This window comes from Acipenser ruthenus, chromosome 23 (genome assembly GCF_902713425.1).
Source record: "Acipenser ruthenus chromosome 23, fAciRut3.2 maternal haplotype, whole genome shotgun sequence".
Taxonomy (NCBI): Eukaryota; Metazoa; Chordata; class Actinopteri; order Acipenseriformes; family Acipenseridae; genus Acipenser; species Acipenser ruthenus.
The window spans coordinates 23,660,023-23,680,404 of NC_081211.1; the positions used below are offsets into that span (position 1 = coordinate 23,660,023).

General features: G+C 37.7%; 2 protein-coding genes across 4 annotated transcripts; one reads left to right on the forward strand and one right to left on the reverse strand.

Annotated features, from left to right (window-relative positions):
• Positions 1-1,881: 1,881 nt before the first annotated feature.
• On the forward strand, positions 1,882-4,027 carry LOC117413337 (G-protein coupled receptor 151-like). The gene has a single exon (XM_034022383.2). The coding sequence runs from the start codon at positions 1,975-1,977 to the stop codon at positions 3,244-3,246; it is 1,272 nt and encodes a 423-aa protein (XP_033878274.1). The 5' UTR covers positions 1,882-1,974; the 3' UTR covers positions 3,247-4,027.
• A 474-nt stretch (positions 4,028-4,501) lies between these two features.
• On the reverse strand, positions 4,502-20,156 carry LOC117413335 (transcription elongation regulator 1-like). 3 transcript variants are annotated; one of them, XM_034022381.3, is made up of 21 exons: positions 20,054-20,156; positions 18,642-18,870; positions 17,975-18,127; positions 17,511-17,772; positions 16,255-16,563; positions 15,215-15,277; positions 13,583-13,783; positions 13,337-13,458; positions 12,452-12,540; positions 12,125-12,285; positions 11,739-11,811; positions 10,956-11,091; positions 9,653-9,742; positions 9,451-9,569; positions 9,181-9,331; positions 7,020-7,184; positions 6,559-6,741; positions 5,885-6,064; positions 5,590-5,673; positions 5,380-5,480; positions 4,502-5,182 (listed from the first exon to the last, which is right to left on the reverse strand). In XM_034022381.3, exons 1-21 carry the CDS (start codon positions 20,101-20,103, stop codon positions 4,981-4,983), a joined length of 3,123 nt encoding a protein of 1,040 aa, XP_033878272.1. In that variant the 5' UTR covers positions 20,104-20,156; the 3' UTR covers positions 4,502-4,980. The 3 variants fall into 3 exon arrangements, with proteins under 3 accessions (XP_033878272.1, XP_058852859.1, XP_033878273.1); XM_058996876.1 differs by lacking the exon at positions 20,054-20,156 and adding an exon at positions 19,345-19,963; XM_034022382.3 differs by lacking the exon at positions 15,215-15,277.
• Positions 20,157-20,382: the final 226 nt, after the last annotated feature.

The window sequence follows — 20,382 nt, forward strand, 5'->3', positions numbered from 1 at the left end:
ACATGTCGATTGCTACAGATTTACCTTTCAGTAAATGCCATCACACCTGGAGCTCTGAGGATGCTAGTGGAGAAAGAATTAGTGGCAGCCTTATAAAATGTCACTGTGTAGATTCAAAGCAGATTTTAAAAAGCTGTGCAGGAAAGACTGTAACAATTGCTTATTTAAACCATCAAAAACAACAAAAAATGCAATGTTTGTAAGCTATATATATATATATATATATATATATATATATAGCTTAAATGTGGAGTTGAGAGGCATATAGTGGGAAACTATGGCCCATGAGAGAACAACTATAGTTACCAACAGGGGACTATAATGCCTGAAGCCACAGAAACAAACTCCCTATCCCCAGTATTTTCCTATATATATATATATATATTTAATCAGGAAAGCGGCCGAGTCAGCGGACGGTACCAGTGTCACACTGCTGAGTCGACGCATTTCTCGACCCAGCCAGGTAATTGATGGCGTGCGTTCAGAAGAGGCTGGTTTTAACTCTTCTGATGACAACTCTTGTTTGAAAACGACCCTTCTAGAGGGAAACTGTTTTCGAAAAAACGAAAATCCTTCTCATTATTCATTTAGTCATTTGCTCAATTTAAGTAAAAACAGGTAGTAACAGCAATAACAGACCATTAGGTAATATTTCAGAGTGAAACAGCGCCATCTTGTGGTATACAATATATCAAACAATGACATTGAGCTTTGAATTAAACCAGGGATAGGCAACTCGTGCCATTCCAGACTTGGTCTTAAATCCAATCGGGTACAGCATTATTATACATAAAAAAACGTTGGTAAGCTGCTTCTTTGACGTGCCTAATAATAATAATAATAATAATAATAATAATAATAATAATAATAATAATAATAATAATAATAATAATAATAATAATAATAATAATACACAACGTACTTGTTCAACAGACTCCAGCCCTATCTTGTTCCAGAACAGTTTAAAATAATTTTGTCACCGAATCTGTTCTTAACCTTAACCTTAGTTACACACAGCTGTTTTATATTTACAGTATAAACCATCCTTCGTTTTCTGTCGGCTAATAATATTCTTATTCACGAGAATATGTTCCATGCGTAGAGGGTTTTTACTTTCATTCGTAATTATTTGTCACATATTTACGTCTGTAAAACATTTTATAAACGTGCGGATAGTTACTTGTATTTGTTCACGCTATGACTGAATACCTACAGTATTTGTACCCCAGATGTTAATTGATACTGAAATGGTGTCTTCTAATGCGTTTCAGTTCGATTACTTCTTGTAACTTCATCCGTATATCTGAGCGATTGTTCTCACTGTGAAGAGTGTGAGGGAAAAAAAGATGCGATAATGTCAGTCTTTCAGAGATATATTATAATAACATAGGGGGGATCAAACAGAATTGCATCATGAGAAAAAAAGAGATAAGATTGTATAAATATAATGCAACATGTTAAACAAACATAGTTTTATGCTGTCATGTTTTTCCAATAATAATAATAACTCCCATTTAATTGTTAGTTTTGGGGATTCAAAAAAATACTGGTGTTGACAAGAGGATAATTAGCAACCTCATTAAACATCTAAGAAAAAAAAACCCTGCTGTGCAGTGTAGGTGTAAATAAGAAGAATTCGCTAAAAGGGCAGTCTCATCAAAAATGACTAAAAACGAGTTACATTTCTGTTTCGGGTGCCTATGATTTATTTATCACGCGCCCGCTTTTAATGTTTTAATTGGCCCCGCGAGGCAGCTGTGATAGTTATTAATATTATATTTGCTAATGAAAGGCGACCAACCCTGCTGGATCAAATATCTGTCAATCAAATCCCTTTATAAATCCGACCTTAACCTGGGCTTGCAGAACAGATCAACTCCCTATTCCGATATGCCCAGGATTGCGAACAGACTGGAGTTGAACTGTTAAGACCATTTTTAGTTTCTCGTCTTTGGAAACCCGTGCAGTCTCATCATGGAGAAGTTAGCCATCAGAGTATCTAACTTCAGCACCACGAACAGCTCCACTGACAAACAGCGCTACTTTGCCGGTGGGCATCAGCATCTCGATTCGAAGGAGTGGAAAGTTCTGTTACCTGCGGTACTGTCAGTTATCTGTGTTCTGGGTTCCGCTGGCAATCTCACAGTTATCGGTGTTTTGATCAGCAGCGCCCGAAAAGGCAAGCCTTCCCTGATCAATTCCTTAATATTAAATCTAAGCATAGCTGATGTTCTGATTCTGGCGTTTGCAGTTCCGTTCAAGGCTGCCGCTTACGCGAAGGCGAGTTGGACTCTTGGGTGGTTTGTCTGTAAGACCAGTGACTGGTTCATCCAGTCTTGCATGGCAGCTAAAAGTTTCACCATTACAATCCTGGCTAAAGCTTGTTTCATGTATGTGAGTAACCCAACCAAACAAATCAATATAAAAAACAAAACGATCCTAGCGGTCATGTTGACTTCGTGGATCCTGGCTTGCATTTTACCACTCCCTGCCTGGCTTTTTGCAACGCTAAAGCACGAAGGAAGTGGGCTTGTTTGTGTCCAAGCAATTCCTTTATCAGCACAAGACTTCATGTCGGTTTACGTTAAGCTCTACCCTTTTGTTATCTTCTGGGCTCCCTTAAGCTTTGCATTTATTTACGTCTGGCGTTCTTATGGAAGGTGCCAGAGGAGAGGGACAAAAACACAAAACTTGAGAACTCAGATACGATCCAGAAAGCTGACTGTAATGCTGTTGAGTACTACGGCGACCTTTACTTTAATGTGGCTGCCCGAATGGGTCTCTTGGGTTTGGGTGAACCACATCATGGAGAATGGACCTGCCCCACCGCTGTTTTTTGTAATTTCTGCCCAGGTAATCATGTTTGCCATCTCCTTGCTGAACCCACTCATCATCTTGTCCATGTCTGAAGAGTTTAGAGAAGGATATAAAGGCTTGGGAACAAGGCTGATCTTGAAGAAACAAAAGCCCGATTCGGAACCACAGGAAACTCAAGTCGAAAACAGTTCAGCAGAGGCACCCCCCAACTCGGACCATTCCCAGGATGAACAGACCAAATTTAACCAAAATCAACAACAAGAAGAACCGTCCTCCAGCAAGGAAAATCCAGACAGTCCAATAAACAAGGACATTATCCTGCCTGATGTAGAGCAGTTTTGGCATGAGCGAGAAGCTGAATCCACAACTCAAGAGAACGACCCTATTCCATGGGAAAACCAAGACCCCAAAATACAACAGCCAAAGTAGCAATTCACCATTGAATCCTGACCTAAACATATTTATATTTTGTAAACGATTAAATGTTGAGTAACGTTTACATTCTATTGCTAGTTTTTGGATTGTACCATAACTGTTTTCTGTATTTTCCATGGTCCATAACTGTATGTATGTGTGTATATAAAGACGTGCAGTTCGTAAATGGTTGTACGTGATAAATTATATCTGTCTTCTCTTTTATTGTATTTTTCATTATATACTTGTATTAGTCTTTCTAACAGCTTGGGTTTTTACAACCAGATGGAGAAGTTGGAGATTGAAGTAGTTCTGGCTTCTCTAAAATAAATAAAATGTATGACAATTTATTTATAGTAACAATAAAGCAAACCCTAATTAACAGATAAAAGCCTTGTACATGTGTAGCTGCTAAAGCTAAATCCTGTCTGGGGTTTTCAAGTACATAAATCAATAATTCTGTTTTGTAACATAAAGCTGAACACTATCACATTGTACCCAGCCTGATGTCCCTCTGTAAATTCATGCAATATAATATAATAATCTGCTTCATATGTTGGTAAATGTAGTGTAAATTAAAAGGAGTGAAATGTTTGGCATCGGTTTATTTTTACCAGTTACAGTATCAATGTAATGTTTTGCTTTATATACATTACTTAAAACAGCAAGCCATTGTATGTTAAAATCACAATTGTCATGTATGTAATAAAATAAATTACGATTAAAATTGGTGTTAGCTCAATTAATTGTAAACGTAAACTCAGTGCAGTGGCTCCCAAAGGTGCATCAGCCAATCATCGGTGAAAGTACCATGTTCGACAGAAATGTATGGATAAACAGAACCTTCAAACACTTGTGCTGAGAACTTTCCATCCAGTTTCTTCTCAATTTTGTTAAGTGGCCTTATAGCTAAAATGTGTAACACATTTATGAATCCCATTGCATGTGGGGGGGAGGGGGGGAATGTTTTTCAATGTGTTAAAATACTGATCTCCACCACATACTCTGCAGTTTCATGCTGGGGTTTGTTAGACAGCACAAGTATGCAGGTGCACTGGTTGACATTAAAAGCAGTGTGCTAATTGGCACCATGGCTAAAGCCTGAAGTCCTGTTGCTAACAGTTAAAAACCACACAGCATTTATCAGCTGCGACTCTACTGCTGTGAATGCTATTCTCAAGATTATCATTTCTCACTGAAGTAAACCATCAATCTCTTTCCTTTAAAAGCAAAGGCTTGTGTTAAAAATATACAATCTTGCCACACGAGAGAAAAAAAAAAAAAGAGGGGTTGCCTTTATTCCAGTAAACTCAGCATGTACAGAAACATAGCAACATATCCAAATTAAATTGAACTGTAGAAACATCTAAACATTCATCGAACTGTAGCCTGTATTCTACAATGATGCCCTTTTAAAAATGCTGGTCACTTGCACAGCCATCCCAGTCACATGAATAACCACCAAATATTTATTCATTATCTAAAAATGTTACAAACAGATTGCAGAACCTTCATTTTAACCACAGATGTAACAGTGTTTGCACTTACTAGATCCCTTTTTAAAATAACCTTAAAAGCTCCATTTAATCCAGAAAGGCGCTCTCTATTGACCACTTTTCTTAAATACAGGGATATTGCATGTTATAACACAACATACAGGTAATACTGTGCATTTAGACGTCTGCTAGATGGCTCATGCATTGGTTTCCGGGTAGATGTACTGTAGTAAGCCTTTGCGAAGGCGATGGATTATTTCGTAGACCGCCGCGTGGGCTCTGAAGCAGTGGGAGGAGGTGGGGGACCTCTGCGATCCAGGTCCTCAATGTAAGCCATGATGAGTTTCCGTCTCTCTTCAGGGACACAGTCTAGTACCAGGTAACGCTTGTCGTTCTGAAGAATCTTTTCTACATCTTTCAGGTGCTGGTCAGACTCGTGTATCAATTTTCGGGATCTGTGAGCACATACAAAAAAAAAAATGCTGATAAACAAGTTTCTTTATAACAACATTAAATAGTACAAAGTGGTGCATTTGCATTATGTACTTTATTTTATTCAGATGTCTAAATTATTTAACCCTGTAAATACTATTACACATTTTAGCAAACAGAATTCAGCAAGACAAAAAAAAAAAAAAAAAAAAATACAAACCTGTATGTAATAAACTTTGTTTCTTTGAGCAAAGTTCTGAAGTCTGCTTTTGCAGTTATGTATTTATCTCGGATGTACTCTTCAAACTCCCTCTGCTTTTTCTAATAAAAACAGCAAAAACAAACAAATATTCAAAGCTTAAATCATACTGATTACTGCTTACAGTGTATATACATTTCCAACACGTTGGTGTATTCTGCAGACACTTACCCGGTCACTGGATGAAAACTTGATACAACGAGGATCTTCCTTAATAATCTTTTTAACTTCTTTCCACGTCGTGGTTAGAGTAATCTAAAAATTAAAAAATATATATTAAAATGATACATGACGAATCAACCTTTCACCTTTTTCCAGCAAACTGCATACATTTTCTTGACATCAAAACTGTTCACTTGCCAGCAAGTCCTTTTACATAAAGCATGTTCAATTATATATCAAACATAACAGCCTCTGGTGTCTCAGATCAGCATTGCATTGGAAGTTAAGGGAACGGCATGCTTACAGAAGACGTCTCATCTAGGAGCTGCCTAAAATGCTCTTTCTTCTTCTTGGTAAGTGCCTCGATGTGGTCATTAAAAAGTTTCTCCTTCTCTTCTCGCTCCAAGAGAGACGCAGATTCCCAGCGATGATCTTTGCGGAGTGTCCTTCTCGTATCTGACCACGAAACATCCGAGGAACGGACCTGCAGAAAAATTAATTCAGGAGTTATAATCGTGGGAAAAGACTTCTCCTAATACCCGCCATCATGTTAACTGCAGATATTTAAGAAAGCGCTTGAAAATTCACCCTTTACTGAAAAAAAAGAGAAAAAGTGCCTGAAGTATGCGAATGAACAGTTTTTTGCACCAACTAGGCAAAACAAATACTTATTGACAAGGTTAAAATCTTAACACTCGGGGGACAAGAGTCACAGCAAAGCTGTTATTGACCATTTCCACTCCCGCAGCCAGATAATGATAGAAATACTTTAAAGCAAAACAATATTGAGCTACAGAATCTCCGTCATAGAGCTAATGGACCAATTTACAACCAGGCTGCCAAATGTATATATATACACATTGCACTTAATAAAAACATATTCTACTATCTATAATTACTGTATTCAAATACTGCCATCCCAATAATACCGGACCGTTTGACAGGTTCCTGTTGCATGTTAAAAATAACTGCATTCACCATGTCAGATAGGAGAGCTTTAAAATGCTGCATCGCCTCCTCCCGCTTGTGCTGCTCCCTTTCCCTGTCGATTTCCTTGGTTTGCTCAGAGCGTGCTTTCTGCACTTCTCTCTCACGCTCGCGGAGGCTCGCCTCTATACGGGCCTGCCTTTCAAGCTCTTTCTCCTTGTCCGAATCAAAATTCTAGAGGAAAGAAAGGGGGAAAAAAAGCAGTTTCAATTAGGGATATGGTAAAAAAAAAATCTTTCAGTAATCATAAGAAATTTTAAAAGCACAGTACATAGCCTAGCTTGTAGAATTAAAAATCTTTAAAATCATGTCAATTTACAAAGTAAATCCTAACCATCTTTCTCAGACTGATTCTACTTGTAGTCTGTGTTAAAGTTTCTAATTAAAAAATATCGTAGTTGATTTTTAGTGGAGAGACTAGCCACTTTAAGACTTCCGATGCAAATACAAACCTTTGCCTGTTTGTCTATATACTGTTTGAACAGTTCCTCCCTTGTTGAGGAGCCCTCCACAGCTTTGTATCGATGGTCACTTTCTATTTTATCTTTCACTTTGCTCCAGCGGGACTGACCATCAATATGGTGGTCAGACAGCAACTCGTAGAAGTCATGTTTTACCTAGAGGTTGATACAGGACAAGGAAAAAAAAACAAAACACAAAGGACCTGTTAGTAACAAATAACACACTGCAAGAGGTTTGCTGGAAAAGCAAAAGGCACTAAAACTTGCCTTGCTGTAGAAGTGCTTTAAAAAGGGTATTTATAATCTACTTCAACTAACAGGATCTACTCTTATTATATTGTGCAATTTAGACGGGCTGTACCAAGGATTGCCAGCAAAGTAAAAGCTTGCTTGTGTGGCTCAGCACCACCCCCTGACATTCTGAAAGAATGAACCACTTTCCCTAAATCATCTTTCACAAAGCCTTTCAATAATGACAAATGACTTAGAGCTTCACATCGCATTTGTACCTTTTTTTTTTTTTTTTTTTTTTTTTTTAAATGCAACGTCTGAGACAGCGATTGCCAGTTAACCAACTATGTTATCATAATTTTCAAGATACATAAATTTAAATATTTTTTGGGCACAACTCAAATCACTTCACAAGGAATAAAAAATAAAAAAATAAAGTTATACCGGACCTGTGGGAAGCTAAAGTCACCACACAGAGAGAGAGATACCAATTCTGTTCCTCATTAGGGAATCCCATAACACTTTGCGTGTCAGTGATTGACAGCTGATAGTTTGAACAGATTGACAGGCAGCACAGCACAATGCTGTAAAGTCTATCCACTTGTTATAAAACAGAATACATGAAATGGTTACAAAATGGTAAAACATAACATTAGATGGACAAAAATAAAACATACAAGCCACATTCTTTACAAATAGAATTAATGCCACAAACAAAATCTTTTCTAAAAATGATATAGTACACACAATGACTTTGTAAGAGATGAAAGTTAGGATTTCCAACAAAGGTGTTGGTGGAGGTACAAAGTACTTAAGGAAAGGAAGGAAACAGTTTAGCAATAACACATTTACATACAACTAAAGTCTCTAATGAGTGGAACACATTCATTCCTCGATTCAGGTAATATTTAAATGTAAACAATTAATAACTTTGTCTGCATTGTATTTATAAAATAATGCATCCTCGGTAAACATAATACTTCAAGAATGTGATAAAGCTTTAGCACTTCGACAATGCATTTACACATGGCTATTATATTACATTATAAATAAACGAAAGCATGGCGCACACATTAATACTATGAATATGCTTTAAGTCAGTTCAACTACTATTCCAATCAAATGAGTTTCAAACCTTTTGAAATGAGTATTCTAAAATAATTCTATAAATGCCATGAATGATTATGCTTCTGAGTGAGTTTTTCACCATTCTTGCTGCACAGGGACATGTGGAAGGATTTCAGGCTTGTCTCTGGTAATGAAGTCTGGATGAGCTACCCTGCCAGCCCTCTCTCCAGGAGGGAGCCCTTACCACATCATTTCCCATCTCCATCAGGCGACATTTAAAACTCATTAATCTTTAATATACGACCTTTCCTTCTGACGAGTACTCATTTTAAACCATCACAACTGTTTATTTAAAGATAAAAAACACAGGCTTAAATCTAGCCTTTACAGTGATAAAAGGTACTTTTTTGTCATTTAAAATAAAGAAAGGCAAGTACCTTCAGTGACGGTTCAGAGTTGGGTTTATAACAAAAAGCTATTTGTGTTAGCCTTTCTCTTGTCACTTTAAAATAAAAAAAAAGACTAACAAAAGAGATCTGTACAAAAAGAATAAAAAGCTATTTGCAAACATTTTGAATGCTGCAATATTTGGTTAGCTGTAGAGTGAGTAAAGAAAAATATATACTTTTTCAAAAGGTTGTACATGGGCTAGAATAAAAAAATAAAATATCTAATTTAGAAGAAATCTTGACAGCTACGTGTACTGTAAAATGCAATACAGCAGGTTTTATAAGAAACATGAACTATAACTCAGGCCTGTTCTGAGTGATTTGGAAACCCAGCCTTGACCTTGTCCCGTTCCAGTCATGCTTCAACACATTCTCTCGAAGCCCACTGAGACTAAACTCCTAACCTTTTCACCCCGGTTCTTGGAGTCCTCCTTCTCCTTCTTGCGCAATGCAGTCATAAACTCTGTATACATGGCCTCTCTGTCCTTCATCTTCTCGATTAATTTGAAACGCAAGTCTTTAGCATGTTTGGATGCAAACTCACTGAAGGTGGTTCTGTGGAAAAACAAACAAAGTGTCTCAGTACAAGCAGATGTTCCAAAGAAACTACCACTGCATCGAATTCAAAGCCAGCCAAGCCTCTACCAAATCGACAACAAAAAGCTACTCCCCACCTTGTATTTAATTTCGCCTCTTCCATCATTTTTCTGAAATCCTCCTTGGCTTGCATTGTTTTATTCTTTTTTTCCTTCCTCTCCTCTTCTGCCCTGGTCTTCACATATTGGTCGAAAACCTGAAGAGTGAATTTTAATATTTCAGTTCTTCTATTGAAATTTACAGCAGTAGAATAAAACAAAAGTTATTTATTAGACTTACCAGTTTGCGTTCCTTCGGATTAAGTAGTAGGTATCGAGGATCAAACACAATCTTATGAAGCTCTTTTTCCCATGTTGAAAAGGCAGAAACCTAAAGGGTAACAAAAAAAAAAAAAACCACAAGGATTAATTTTCCAAATCAATTAAAAACAACCACTTTTTGCAGCAGGTAACCTCCTTTTACTTGTAGTCTGCGGGATACTAGAGTCATGTCTATTTCCCCAACTGAAGTTTCCCTCTCTAATAAATGACAAGCAGTGGGAGGTGGAATGGTGCATTTCTCTCACTAATTGCTAAGGACTGTTGCTATATAACTAAGCAATTTCTCCCTAATAACCTATTAAAATACCCACCACAGAGCGCCATTTAAAAAAAATACAAAATAAGAGTCTACAAGAGGTTAAGCCTTGAAGTGTGGGCTTTTGATATTTTAAAAACCTTTTCCTTTTATCTGTTTAGAAAAATAATAACCTTTTAGATATAAAGAGTTTAAGTGTGCATCGATCACATCAAATCAACGACACCAACATTAAATCAAAGTACTCCATAGCAGACTGCAAAGACAGCTTTGCCAATAATAATTGTGTTTAACACCGCAAAAACCACAACTTGTGTGGTTTGTGGACACAAAAAAAGAAAAAAAAAGTTATTTCATTAAAACAGGTTCATTATAGTTAAACTTTAACTTCTAGAACTAATTACCATACTGTTAAATATCTATTGTATATTCCTGAGTATTATCCATTTTCAATTCTTGTAAATGTTTTTCATTTTGATTTATTTATTATTTTAAACCAGTCTAATTCTCTCTCTCAAGTATTTGACTGACACCTTACAAAAAACAGCTTATACAATGTTTACATCTACCAAAACACTGAACAAGGTAAATGCTTATTTCAAATACTAATCTTGGTAATTTAACGTAACATATCCTACAAAAGCTTCAGTAGTAAAATATGTTTTCTTCATTTTTACAAACTGACTAAGGGAGAAGCAAGTATGGTTCTCAGCTTGTTTCACATAATCTGTCTGTGTGGAAGACACATCTCTATTGCTACTTGGAATCAGATTAGATAAAGCAGAATATTAACTGGACAGCATTTATAATACTTTCAAACCTTGAATTGAGATTTAAAATTGCAACTTTCACAAAAAAAAAGAAAGAAATTCTGACAAGATTACAAAATACCAAAGGTTATAAATTGTAACTGAAGATTGTACCTTAAACGGCTTCCATTTAGTTTTATGTTTCTATAACATTACAGAGCTGGTTACACAATTGCGGTTGGATTGAAGTATTTTACCCCTCTCTCCAGCAGCATGTCCTTGAACTGTTTCATACGGGCTTCCAGAGGGACGATGGCCCTCTCCCGGGCAGCCCTGATCTCTGCCTCCATGGCTGCCTCTTTCTCAGAGTCCACATCTTTCACGTCGTCCTTCCTGCGTTAACACACATACTTCAGGGCTAGCTTTAACAGTCTCCACACTACTCCCTTTGTACGTGATGACTTATAATAAGCTGTAGAGACTTGAATGTTCAGTATCTTACTGAAGTACTGTCTTCATTTATTAAAATCAATCCTGCCTACTTTAAGGTTACCATGTGTTCAATGGTTTGCCATTATTTAGATCTATATCAAAATGTGTGTTGAACAGCACAAGACCTTAAACATAATCTCTGAATGACAGTAAAAAGAAAACAAAAGCTGTTTTAATAAAAAAAAAAAGTAAAAATCGGACACATATACATGTGTGTGTGTGTTATAGTATATAAAACACTAAAAAGTCAGACATAAAAAAAAACAAAACTGTAGTACTTCTCTGCATCTTATGAATGAGTGTTTCAATGGTTTACTACAACCAAGAACGGTTTAACCTCCACACAGGTGCATGGCTTAATGTTCCATTCTGAGGTTTTACCTTAAAATCCTGTGGACGCTGAATCACAGAAGGCACATAATTAGAAAGCATCATGGTGTTCTACATTAAATAAATTGATTTTATTTAAATCAAGTTAAAATGCCTTGTAGAATAATTAACCAAAATGAGTCCCAAAGTACTTAAGGAAGGCTCTTCTATTAACTTACTTTCTTTTTTTTGCCTTGATAGGTTCATCATCAATCGCATCTTCTGTTGTTGATGTTTCCAGTTCTTCTTTGCCTGAAGTGAATTCAAGTAAAACAATCTTAAGCATTCGATCAGCACCAAACAGAAAATAAGGGGGTAACTGAATAGCATTCAAAAGATAAAAATTCAGTTTAAGGGGATGTCAGCCACAGTACAGGTCCCTGCTGCCTATCAGAATGCATATTACTTCTAAAACGTCAACAGCAGCCGTTTGAAACAGCCCAGAAGTACAGGTGAAACAGGTATCCAACAAGTCTCTCCACAGATGGACTAGCTTCGTCTCAATTCAGTTCTTTCAACTTGGCAATGCCTCGTCTGGTAAGTGAAGAAAGCAATATATTCTCACCCATTTTCTTCCCATCCTCCGTGTGCTTCTTGTGAGGAGGCTCCTGGATGGTTTTGTCGACATCAGCTCTGCCAATCAGTTCTTCTGGGCGATCCCACATGGAGAGACGAGTCGTGGGGTTATAGAAGAACACCCTGTCATCACCCGTCCACACCACACACCTGCAAACAAACACACCTTTAACTGAAGCCAAGATGAACTGAACAGTTTTTTTAGGGTTGATTTAAGACAGGGTGGTTATTATAAGGGAAATAAGCTTAAGCAACCTTTTGTGATTAGACTAAAAGGATGAAAAGCCTGCGATTCAATAAAACATAATAATCATACCATGGAGTTCCTGGGATAGGGGATGTAGCCACAGGCTTCGCTTTTTGTGCAGCTTTTTCCTCTTCAGTCATTTCCTCCTCCTTCAGCTCCTAAAAAGACGGATCTGTCACGTCTATCTGCATATTTTAAACTAAACTTGCAGTATTTTTTTTTTTTTTTACTGCATTACATCAAGGTGTAAGTGTTTGAAGTTACCGAAAGGCATTCATAAAGGATTTACATTTTAAGTAGGACAGCAATAGATAAATACTGTTATTAACTTGGTGAACCCCCTTAAATTGCCATTCTGATCTGACTGAATTATGCATTAAGATTGACAGAAAAGCTTATCACACAATAAAAGAGAAATAGACAGATCCCTTGTCATCATTTGTGCTTTTAACCTATTCATTTCAAATTTGGTGAATTTATAGGACAGGAACAGCATTTATTCCTGGTCAGCAAAACTAGCATCCAACAAGCCAACTGGATGAATGGGAATTTAAAAAAACAGGTTTGTTGTAGACAGCTATGAAGTCATTAGTTAGACATCAACTTAAATGTATACACCGCATAATTACATAAACATACTGCACTAATCATGTCTAGGTTCAGATTTGGTTGCACACAGGTTTTCCAATACATATAAACAAACCTCATTATTAAGTTGTACATATACTACAACTACCACTATCAACCTTATAAAAAAAAAACCTAGGCAACTAAAGATTCATCTTCCTTATAGCGAGACTGGGTTACACGCTGTCTAACAGCAAGATAATGGCTACGTAGAAAACGGAAATTAGTATCCTCAGCCTCCCAGTACAGAGTTCCTAGTCTTCATAAACATATTTATCAAACCCTTTACAGCTTAACCAAATGGCGGCATCAATGACAGTGATTTACCTCTTTGATCTCCTTTGGTGGTTCCATTTTAGGCTCCTCCTCTTCCATTTCCATTGGCTCTGCGTCTTCAAAATGATCTTTGCTTGCCTCTTTGGGTTTTTCCATTTCCTTTAAAAGCATCTCTGTGCAAAAATATAGCAGTTATACATTCGTGTGCATTTTTGTATTCACTGAAGTTTTACATTGGCCATAGGTCACAAGACTGGGCACTACTTCTGTAGTATAAATATTTCTTTTGGACCCTACCTTTCTCCTTTAACTCGTACGGCTTCTCCCACGTGGACTCCAGTGTTCTATTGTTATAGTAGTAGGTCTTTCCATCCATAGTCTTGTACTCGGACCACTCTGAGAATGGCATTGCCCCTACTAGGGCAGCAGGGGAAGCTGCGATTGCAACCTGTGGGTGCATCATTGGCACAAGAGGAGGACCCATTCCTGACAGCATACCTGGGAAGGGTAAAATGTTCACAAATGTTCCTATTACATAGCCTAAAAGATCTAGTGTTCACTATAATTAACGTAAGTCTCATATGCCCCCTATTATGATGTTTTTTTTTTTTTTTTACGTCATGTCTTACGGATTTAACTGGGATATAGCAGATTGATTTCTAGCTATTAGTGCTGTTTAGTATATTCAGGTAGAATTAACTACTGCTATGGCATTTGAGAAAGATTTTACTGTAATACTTTCATTCCAAAAGTCCAAAATGCAATGGCATCATTTGAGTCCTCTCTACATGAGATTTCTCCAACACAAAAGACAGCCCGAGTCAGGCTTTGATGACAGCTAACGTGACATGTAGTTAGTATTACAAGCAAAGAATGAGCGAAGAATGATAAATTACAGTTTTATCTCTATGTATGTGAACTAGATATTGACTTCTATTCAAATCTAACATTACAGCGTTTGGTTCTTTATTACAACAAAAAAAACAAAACAAAGCTGAAACATGTTAACAAAAGCGTTAGTATCCATGCTAATATAACATGCCACAACATGAAAACGTCACTTAACAGATGAAAAATGCTATAGTTATTATAATAAACAAAAAAGCCAAATACTGTACTGCATGACACTTTAGACAAACACAATGCTCTGAAACACATAGTAAAATGAAATGAAAATAGCCAGTACATTATAAATGATACAGACAAGTACTATCTGCCTTATATCAATTAAAAAAAATAAATTAATAATTTTTTTTAAAAAGCAAGAATTGGATCTAACCCCTCTAGCGGAAATGCTAACTAGTACATTCACAAAATAGCTGTAATAAATGAAGCTTAGAAATTATGTAAGGAAACACTGTATTCTACATTAGCTATATATGTGTAGCGCAGTGCGTTTGGAATGTAAGAATGCATTGTCTTTGTCAGGGCAATGTTAAAAAATGGTGAAATGTGTTTGTAACTGAACCTAAAGTCGACTATTCTAAACAACCCAGGTGATGCATTTATCTGCTCTTAAATAGATTTATTTGATTAATTACCTTGATGCATCTGGCTAGATGTTCAGAAGTCTGTAGCTTTTAACTTCAGGCTACTAATTTATTAATGGAAACTTTAAAATAAATGTACATATTTGTCATTAGAAATATTGGGTTAGCTGCAATAATACCAAACACTAAATATAAAGTACATATTTATTATAAGAAATAAATAAAATAGCTAATTACACCTTTTTTTACATTATAACCACAGCTCTTTGAGAACAGGTTTTTGGTCAGATATGCAGCATGTTATAAGTATTTAAACAACAAAGACTGGATCGACTTAATACTTTAACTGAGGTATGGTGTGTTTCTAATAAGAGTTTACAACATTCACTAACATGCCAACTAACAAAGAATACTGACTTGATATTTGTTAAAGCATTACCGTTCTTGTTGGGAGCGATTGTCTTTATATACGGGCAGCTGACTATCTGCATCATTGCTACACCTGCAAGAACGGATAAGCAAGCATATTGGACACAGAACAACGTCAGCTGCCAAAAAACAAGAACAAAAACACATCTATTTGGGAACCTCTTGATCTGACTAATAAAGTAGGCATGCAATCTGTGCGAGAGTTACACACAGCATCACAGGGAAAATCATTTTAGTCCACTAACCACACGCGGGTTTGGTTGCACAGGGAATTGCCATCTGTATCAATTTGAAATATAATTACGGTAAAAAACAAATTCGAACATAAAAGTTTAACATCAAAAACTACAGCAGAGAAAGTGAATGTCAATATTGATTTGTTTGGCTTTTAATATCAGCAATGACAACATCCCAGCTACTTTGGAACACACACAGAAAATGAAAAACAAAAAATACTGTTTATTGATCGCACTGTCCACTGCTTTTTAGGTTTTTGTCTTGATCTCGGACAAAATGAACACAGGAGGCATTTGCCATGCTGCTTTCTACTGTTACTAAACTGACATATGCTTGCTGCCACCTGCTGGTCACTTCAGATTGATCATCCTACCAAATCCTTAATAAAATTTGGCTAAAATCAACTCAATTTCCTTTCCTTACAACATCGTGATTAACAGTTTCCATAGTGACGGAGATTCTTTACTTAAGTGAAAGCATTAACAGAAAGATTATTAGTTATATCAAGCTGGCAATAAAGATTGCAAATAGTGAAATCTGTCACAACATCTTTCTTATGTATTAATCAATCTAGTGTTCTGTCATAAAAGGAGTATGAGACAGTAAACTAGGAGAATCCTAAATGATCACATTTTGAAGATATGAAATGAAGGATGATGTGGCTAACTGGTGAAAGAAACTGGGAGCTAGTGTTCTGATCAGTGCCTGTGGTTCTGAAGTGGACAAGGGGGTTTTAGAAAGAAAAGAACATTGAAAAAGTGAACGGATGGACATGTGAAACAGTAGACACCATTAATATTCAGACAAACTTACCAGGTAAAGGAATGGGCATGCCAGGCATGCCAGGCAAAGGCACTCGGAAAGGCGGCACCATGACCGAAGGGAAGGCAGGGATTGTGGCAGTGGGTTGGGGCACAGCGTGTGGTAACTGCTGCGGCACAGTGTGTGGCAACTGCTGTGGCACAGCGTGTGGCAACTGCTGCGGCACAGCTGCGGGCAGGCTCTGTGGTATGGGCTGTGGTACAGCCTGTACCGGGGTCACTGTCGCTGTGACCGTTGATGCACTGACTGACGGGGGGCTCGATGAGGTAACGGTTGACGTCAGGTCTTGATTGGTGGATGCTGGGAAGGGGGAGGAAGTAATTGGTTAACTTTTTTTTAATAGAAACTAGTAAATGTCCTATTGACAGTTAAAGCAATTCCTGACTAAAGTAGGGTTGGGACAGTATTAAACATCTAAAATGATAATTGCTGGATAAAATCATTTAAAAAAATTATTGCAATTAGCGCGGTGTTTGCGCATTTAGATTCCACTGGCTATACAAATATAAAATACGGTAGTCCCTTGCTAAAGCAAGGACAGGTTACCTGGGATAATTAAGTGCCTGGTTTAAAAAAACAAACAAAAATTGATTCCAATAAATCAATTTTTGGCTGCAAGAAACACAGTCTACCTGCTATTTTCTAAAATAGTCCACAATTGTTTTCTGTTGGTATGATAACCTAAGTGTAGCATATTTTGCACACAGGGTACCTTCATTTTCTCCAAAATACCGAAATAGATACTGAACTTGTAACGTTTCTTTTTTGTTAAGCTGTTTTGAAAGAGAATGTGCTCACTGCTGATTTCACTCGCTGCCTTTTCTCAACGAAATCTCGCAAAAGTCTCACAAGCACTGGGTCATCGTTAGGGTGGAAGTGCCCGCTGCACTAATACATTGCAAGACTTACTAATTAAACATTACTAGAACGGATGGAATAATTAGAATTACTTAGAATCGCATAAATTCAGCAGTCATTAAAAATTGTCATAATGAATACAATAAAATAAATATCCGATAACCAATTATTTTTACAATGCAATTTTTTATCGTGACTTCTGTTCGATACGATATTACTGAGTTATCGTAAATCGTCCCAACCCTAGACTAAAGTAAAAGCTGGGTAAACCTGCAATGGGTCAAACTTTAATGCAAGGGCAAAAGTTGAAAAATCTGAAATAAATATGGAATGTAGAGCTTGTACAGATTGTTAAGGGTTTGCTAACTTTACCAAGCAGCATTACTTACAGGATACCGCCTGCGAGACGGCAGCAGCAGCAGCAGCAGCAGCTGTGAGTGTGGCTGTGGAAGAAGGGCTGGTCGAGTGTGCAGTAGAAGCTGCCTGTGTCGAGACCGGAGTAGCAGCTGTGCTGACCACAGGGGAGCTGGCAGAGGATACGGCTGCAGCCTGCGTCGCCATGATAGGGTTCAGCTCAGACTGCTGGATTACCTTCACCCCATCTGGTTTGGTCCAAGCAGACTCACGGGTCCGAGCATTGTAATAGTACACCTAATAGAAGAGCATCACAATCAGATCACTAGTAGATTCCAAGCATGAGGTTTATTTCTTTAAAGATATCCAACTACATAATGCAAACAGGTATGTAGAGTACATTCTTTATACATATTAAGTGAACATAACTCCACACCATGAAATAAAGAAATCCAAGCCAAACTATAAGCTACTAAAACAATAATTGGAGAGAGCGTACCTTTCCTTCTGGGGTTTTGTTTTCCACCCAGATCTCCTCGTTGGGGGGCAATGTCGGTGCCCCAGGTGTCGGCACAGGAGGCATCCCCGGAGGAAACATCATTCCAGGAGGAGGGGGCATGCTCCCCATCGGTGGCGGCATAAAGGGTGGTCTCTAGGATATCAAAAGGGCAAATATCCTCAGAGAATTAGGTACCTAATGCTAGCAGACAAACTGTATGCTCTAACGTATTATGCAAAATCTTACAGCAAAGCTTATATATTCTTGCTGCCACCTGATATGACATGACTGACAAGCAATCCTATGCCTGATGACTGGCCAGTTATTTTTGGTAAATATCACACACCAGCTTCCAGGCAAATATGAGGATTCAGCAAATATAACTTCACACACAAAGTATTATTGATGCAATACTTTTTTTGTAAATGTATTTGAGAATGAAGTAGAAAACATTGTGCTATGTATATTGTTACAGTTGTAAAATGTTGGTTAGACAGAATGCAATCACAGTTGAAAATGAAGCATGCCCCAACCTCAACTGCTTAACTTCAAAATACAGAGTTGCTCTCGTGCTTTTATTAGATACAGTTGTATTAAACATTATAACAAGAGGAGTAAGACAGAGATCCTTGACCAAACACACGTTCCAGTTTGCTCCATTCCTTACCTGCATGTGGGGGGGACCCATGGGTGGCGGCATTCCCCCGGGGGGGGGCATGGGGGGCATGCTGGGGTCAAAAGGAGGGCGTCCAAAGGGTGGTCGTGGAGGTGGGGGAGGACCCCTCATCATTCCAAAGGGTGGGGGAGGGGGCCTCATCAGCGGCGGCGGGCCTCTCATGACAGGGTTGGGTGGGGGCGCCGGACCTCGAAAACGTAATGCTTGCTGTTGTGCCATCCTAGGATAAGAATGTTGCAAAATTATTTGAGCTGGCAAGTCAGACCTTGAATTCACAGTACCATGCTGAAGTTCAAGATTAGGACAAATCAGCCAGTGAGAAGAAGTGTGCAAGATCCAAAGACAGGTATGGGCACATTTTTTTTAGCATTATTTCAAACACCAACAAATTGAAGTTATATTTCGCCATGTTTCATGAACACGAGCTTACTTTTGGGTGATCAACACTACAAAATATTTCCGTCAGAATAAACAACTTAAGGAAAGACATCCATCCACACAGCAGCTCAAAAGAGATGGAACACGTAATTCTAACCACATGGGGTCTCTGTCTAGCAGTATGAATGCCTTATTAAACCCCACCGCAAACAATGTTTCACATTTTTATTGAGTGTATGGGGGTTTGGTTATTCTAAGGTTGGTTTATCCTGAGGCATAACTTTCATTTTGAAATCGAAATAAAAAATAGACATACCGTACCCCAGGTCACAGCAGGCATCCGATGTGCAAAGTGCTGGGAGTAAATAAAACCAACGGAGACACACAGTCTAAAGAAAGTTACCGCTATAGCAAGCTTCATAGGTGGCCATGTAATGAAAAGTGTAATACTAATCTTGCTTCACCGATAATGATATGGTACTCTACCATTAATACATGTCACTATAATGTATTACCGCAAATTACTTAATAAACGGGTAGTTTATTATTATACAAGCAGCTGAAATGTGATTTTACGGCTGTGTATAAATGCATTCTCCAGCTCTTTAAAAACCTGTACTTTTGTTTTCAGTGGCCAACAGAACACGCACACTGTAATGTGGACTGCGCATGTAAACAGCGACTCATTCATTTGTCCACAGCGGCTCCCTTGGAAGTAACTGCGTATCAAATACAACATCTAATATCAATTGTAAACAATAATAACAAAACTATAATGAATGTAATGTATTTAGTTTTATCATCCGGCTCCGACAGCTGTATAAAAAAACGCTGTCTACGTGCAGGCGATATGTGTTGTTAGATCCAAACAACAGTGCTCACGTTACTGAGATTAAAAAGAAACCATAAAGTCCAAGGAACACATTACGTTGTTTTTTTTTTAACATAGATACACAGAACTCTTTCTTCCGCGTTGGGTATTTTTTCTTTTTAATAGCTGGTTCATTTGTTCGCCAGCCTCTCACCTGTTATCGTTAAATCTCACTATTTCTTCGGCCTCTCCACGATCCGCCATTACAGGAACACAACACACTCTGGGCTGACCTTCCAGTGCAGCGACTCAGCCTCCCGCTGATACAACCCATTGGTTCTTTCGTATGTCGATCAAGCATATGGGCGGGATAAGGGTTTTCATTGGACAAAGCTTAGATCGTCCTTACCTTTGATTGGTGTAAGTGCTTGTCAATCATGTTTCTACAGCGCTCTCTTTTAAAGAGGCGTTTACCTGAAAACAGGAAACAAAGCGCTAGAACGTCACGTGACTGTTTTTTCCAATAGCTTTATTGAAAACCGT

Bases quoted from the DNA above. Each gene is read 5' to 3' on its own strand.
- LOC117413337 (XM_034022383.2), top strand. From the start codon at position 1,975: ATGGAGAAGTTAGCCATCAGAGTATCTAACTTCAGCACCACGAACAGC.
- LOC117413335 (XM_034022381.3), bottom strand. From the start codon at position 20,103: ATGGCGGATCGTGGAGAGGCCGAAGAAATAGTGAGATTTAACGATAAC. The intron at 12,286-12,451 runs GTATGATTATTA...GTTTGTTTGCAG, and splicing joins CCTATCCCAGGAACTCCATG to GTGTGTGGTGTGGACGGGTG. The intron at 5,481-5,589 runs GTAAGTGTCTGC...TGTTTTTATTAG, and splicing joins AGTTTTCATCCAGTGACCGG to AAAAAGCAGAGGGAGTTTGA.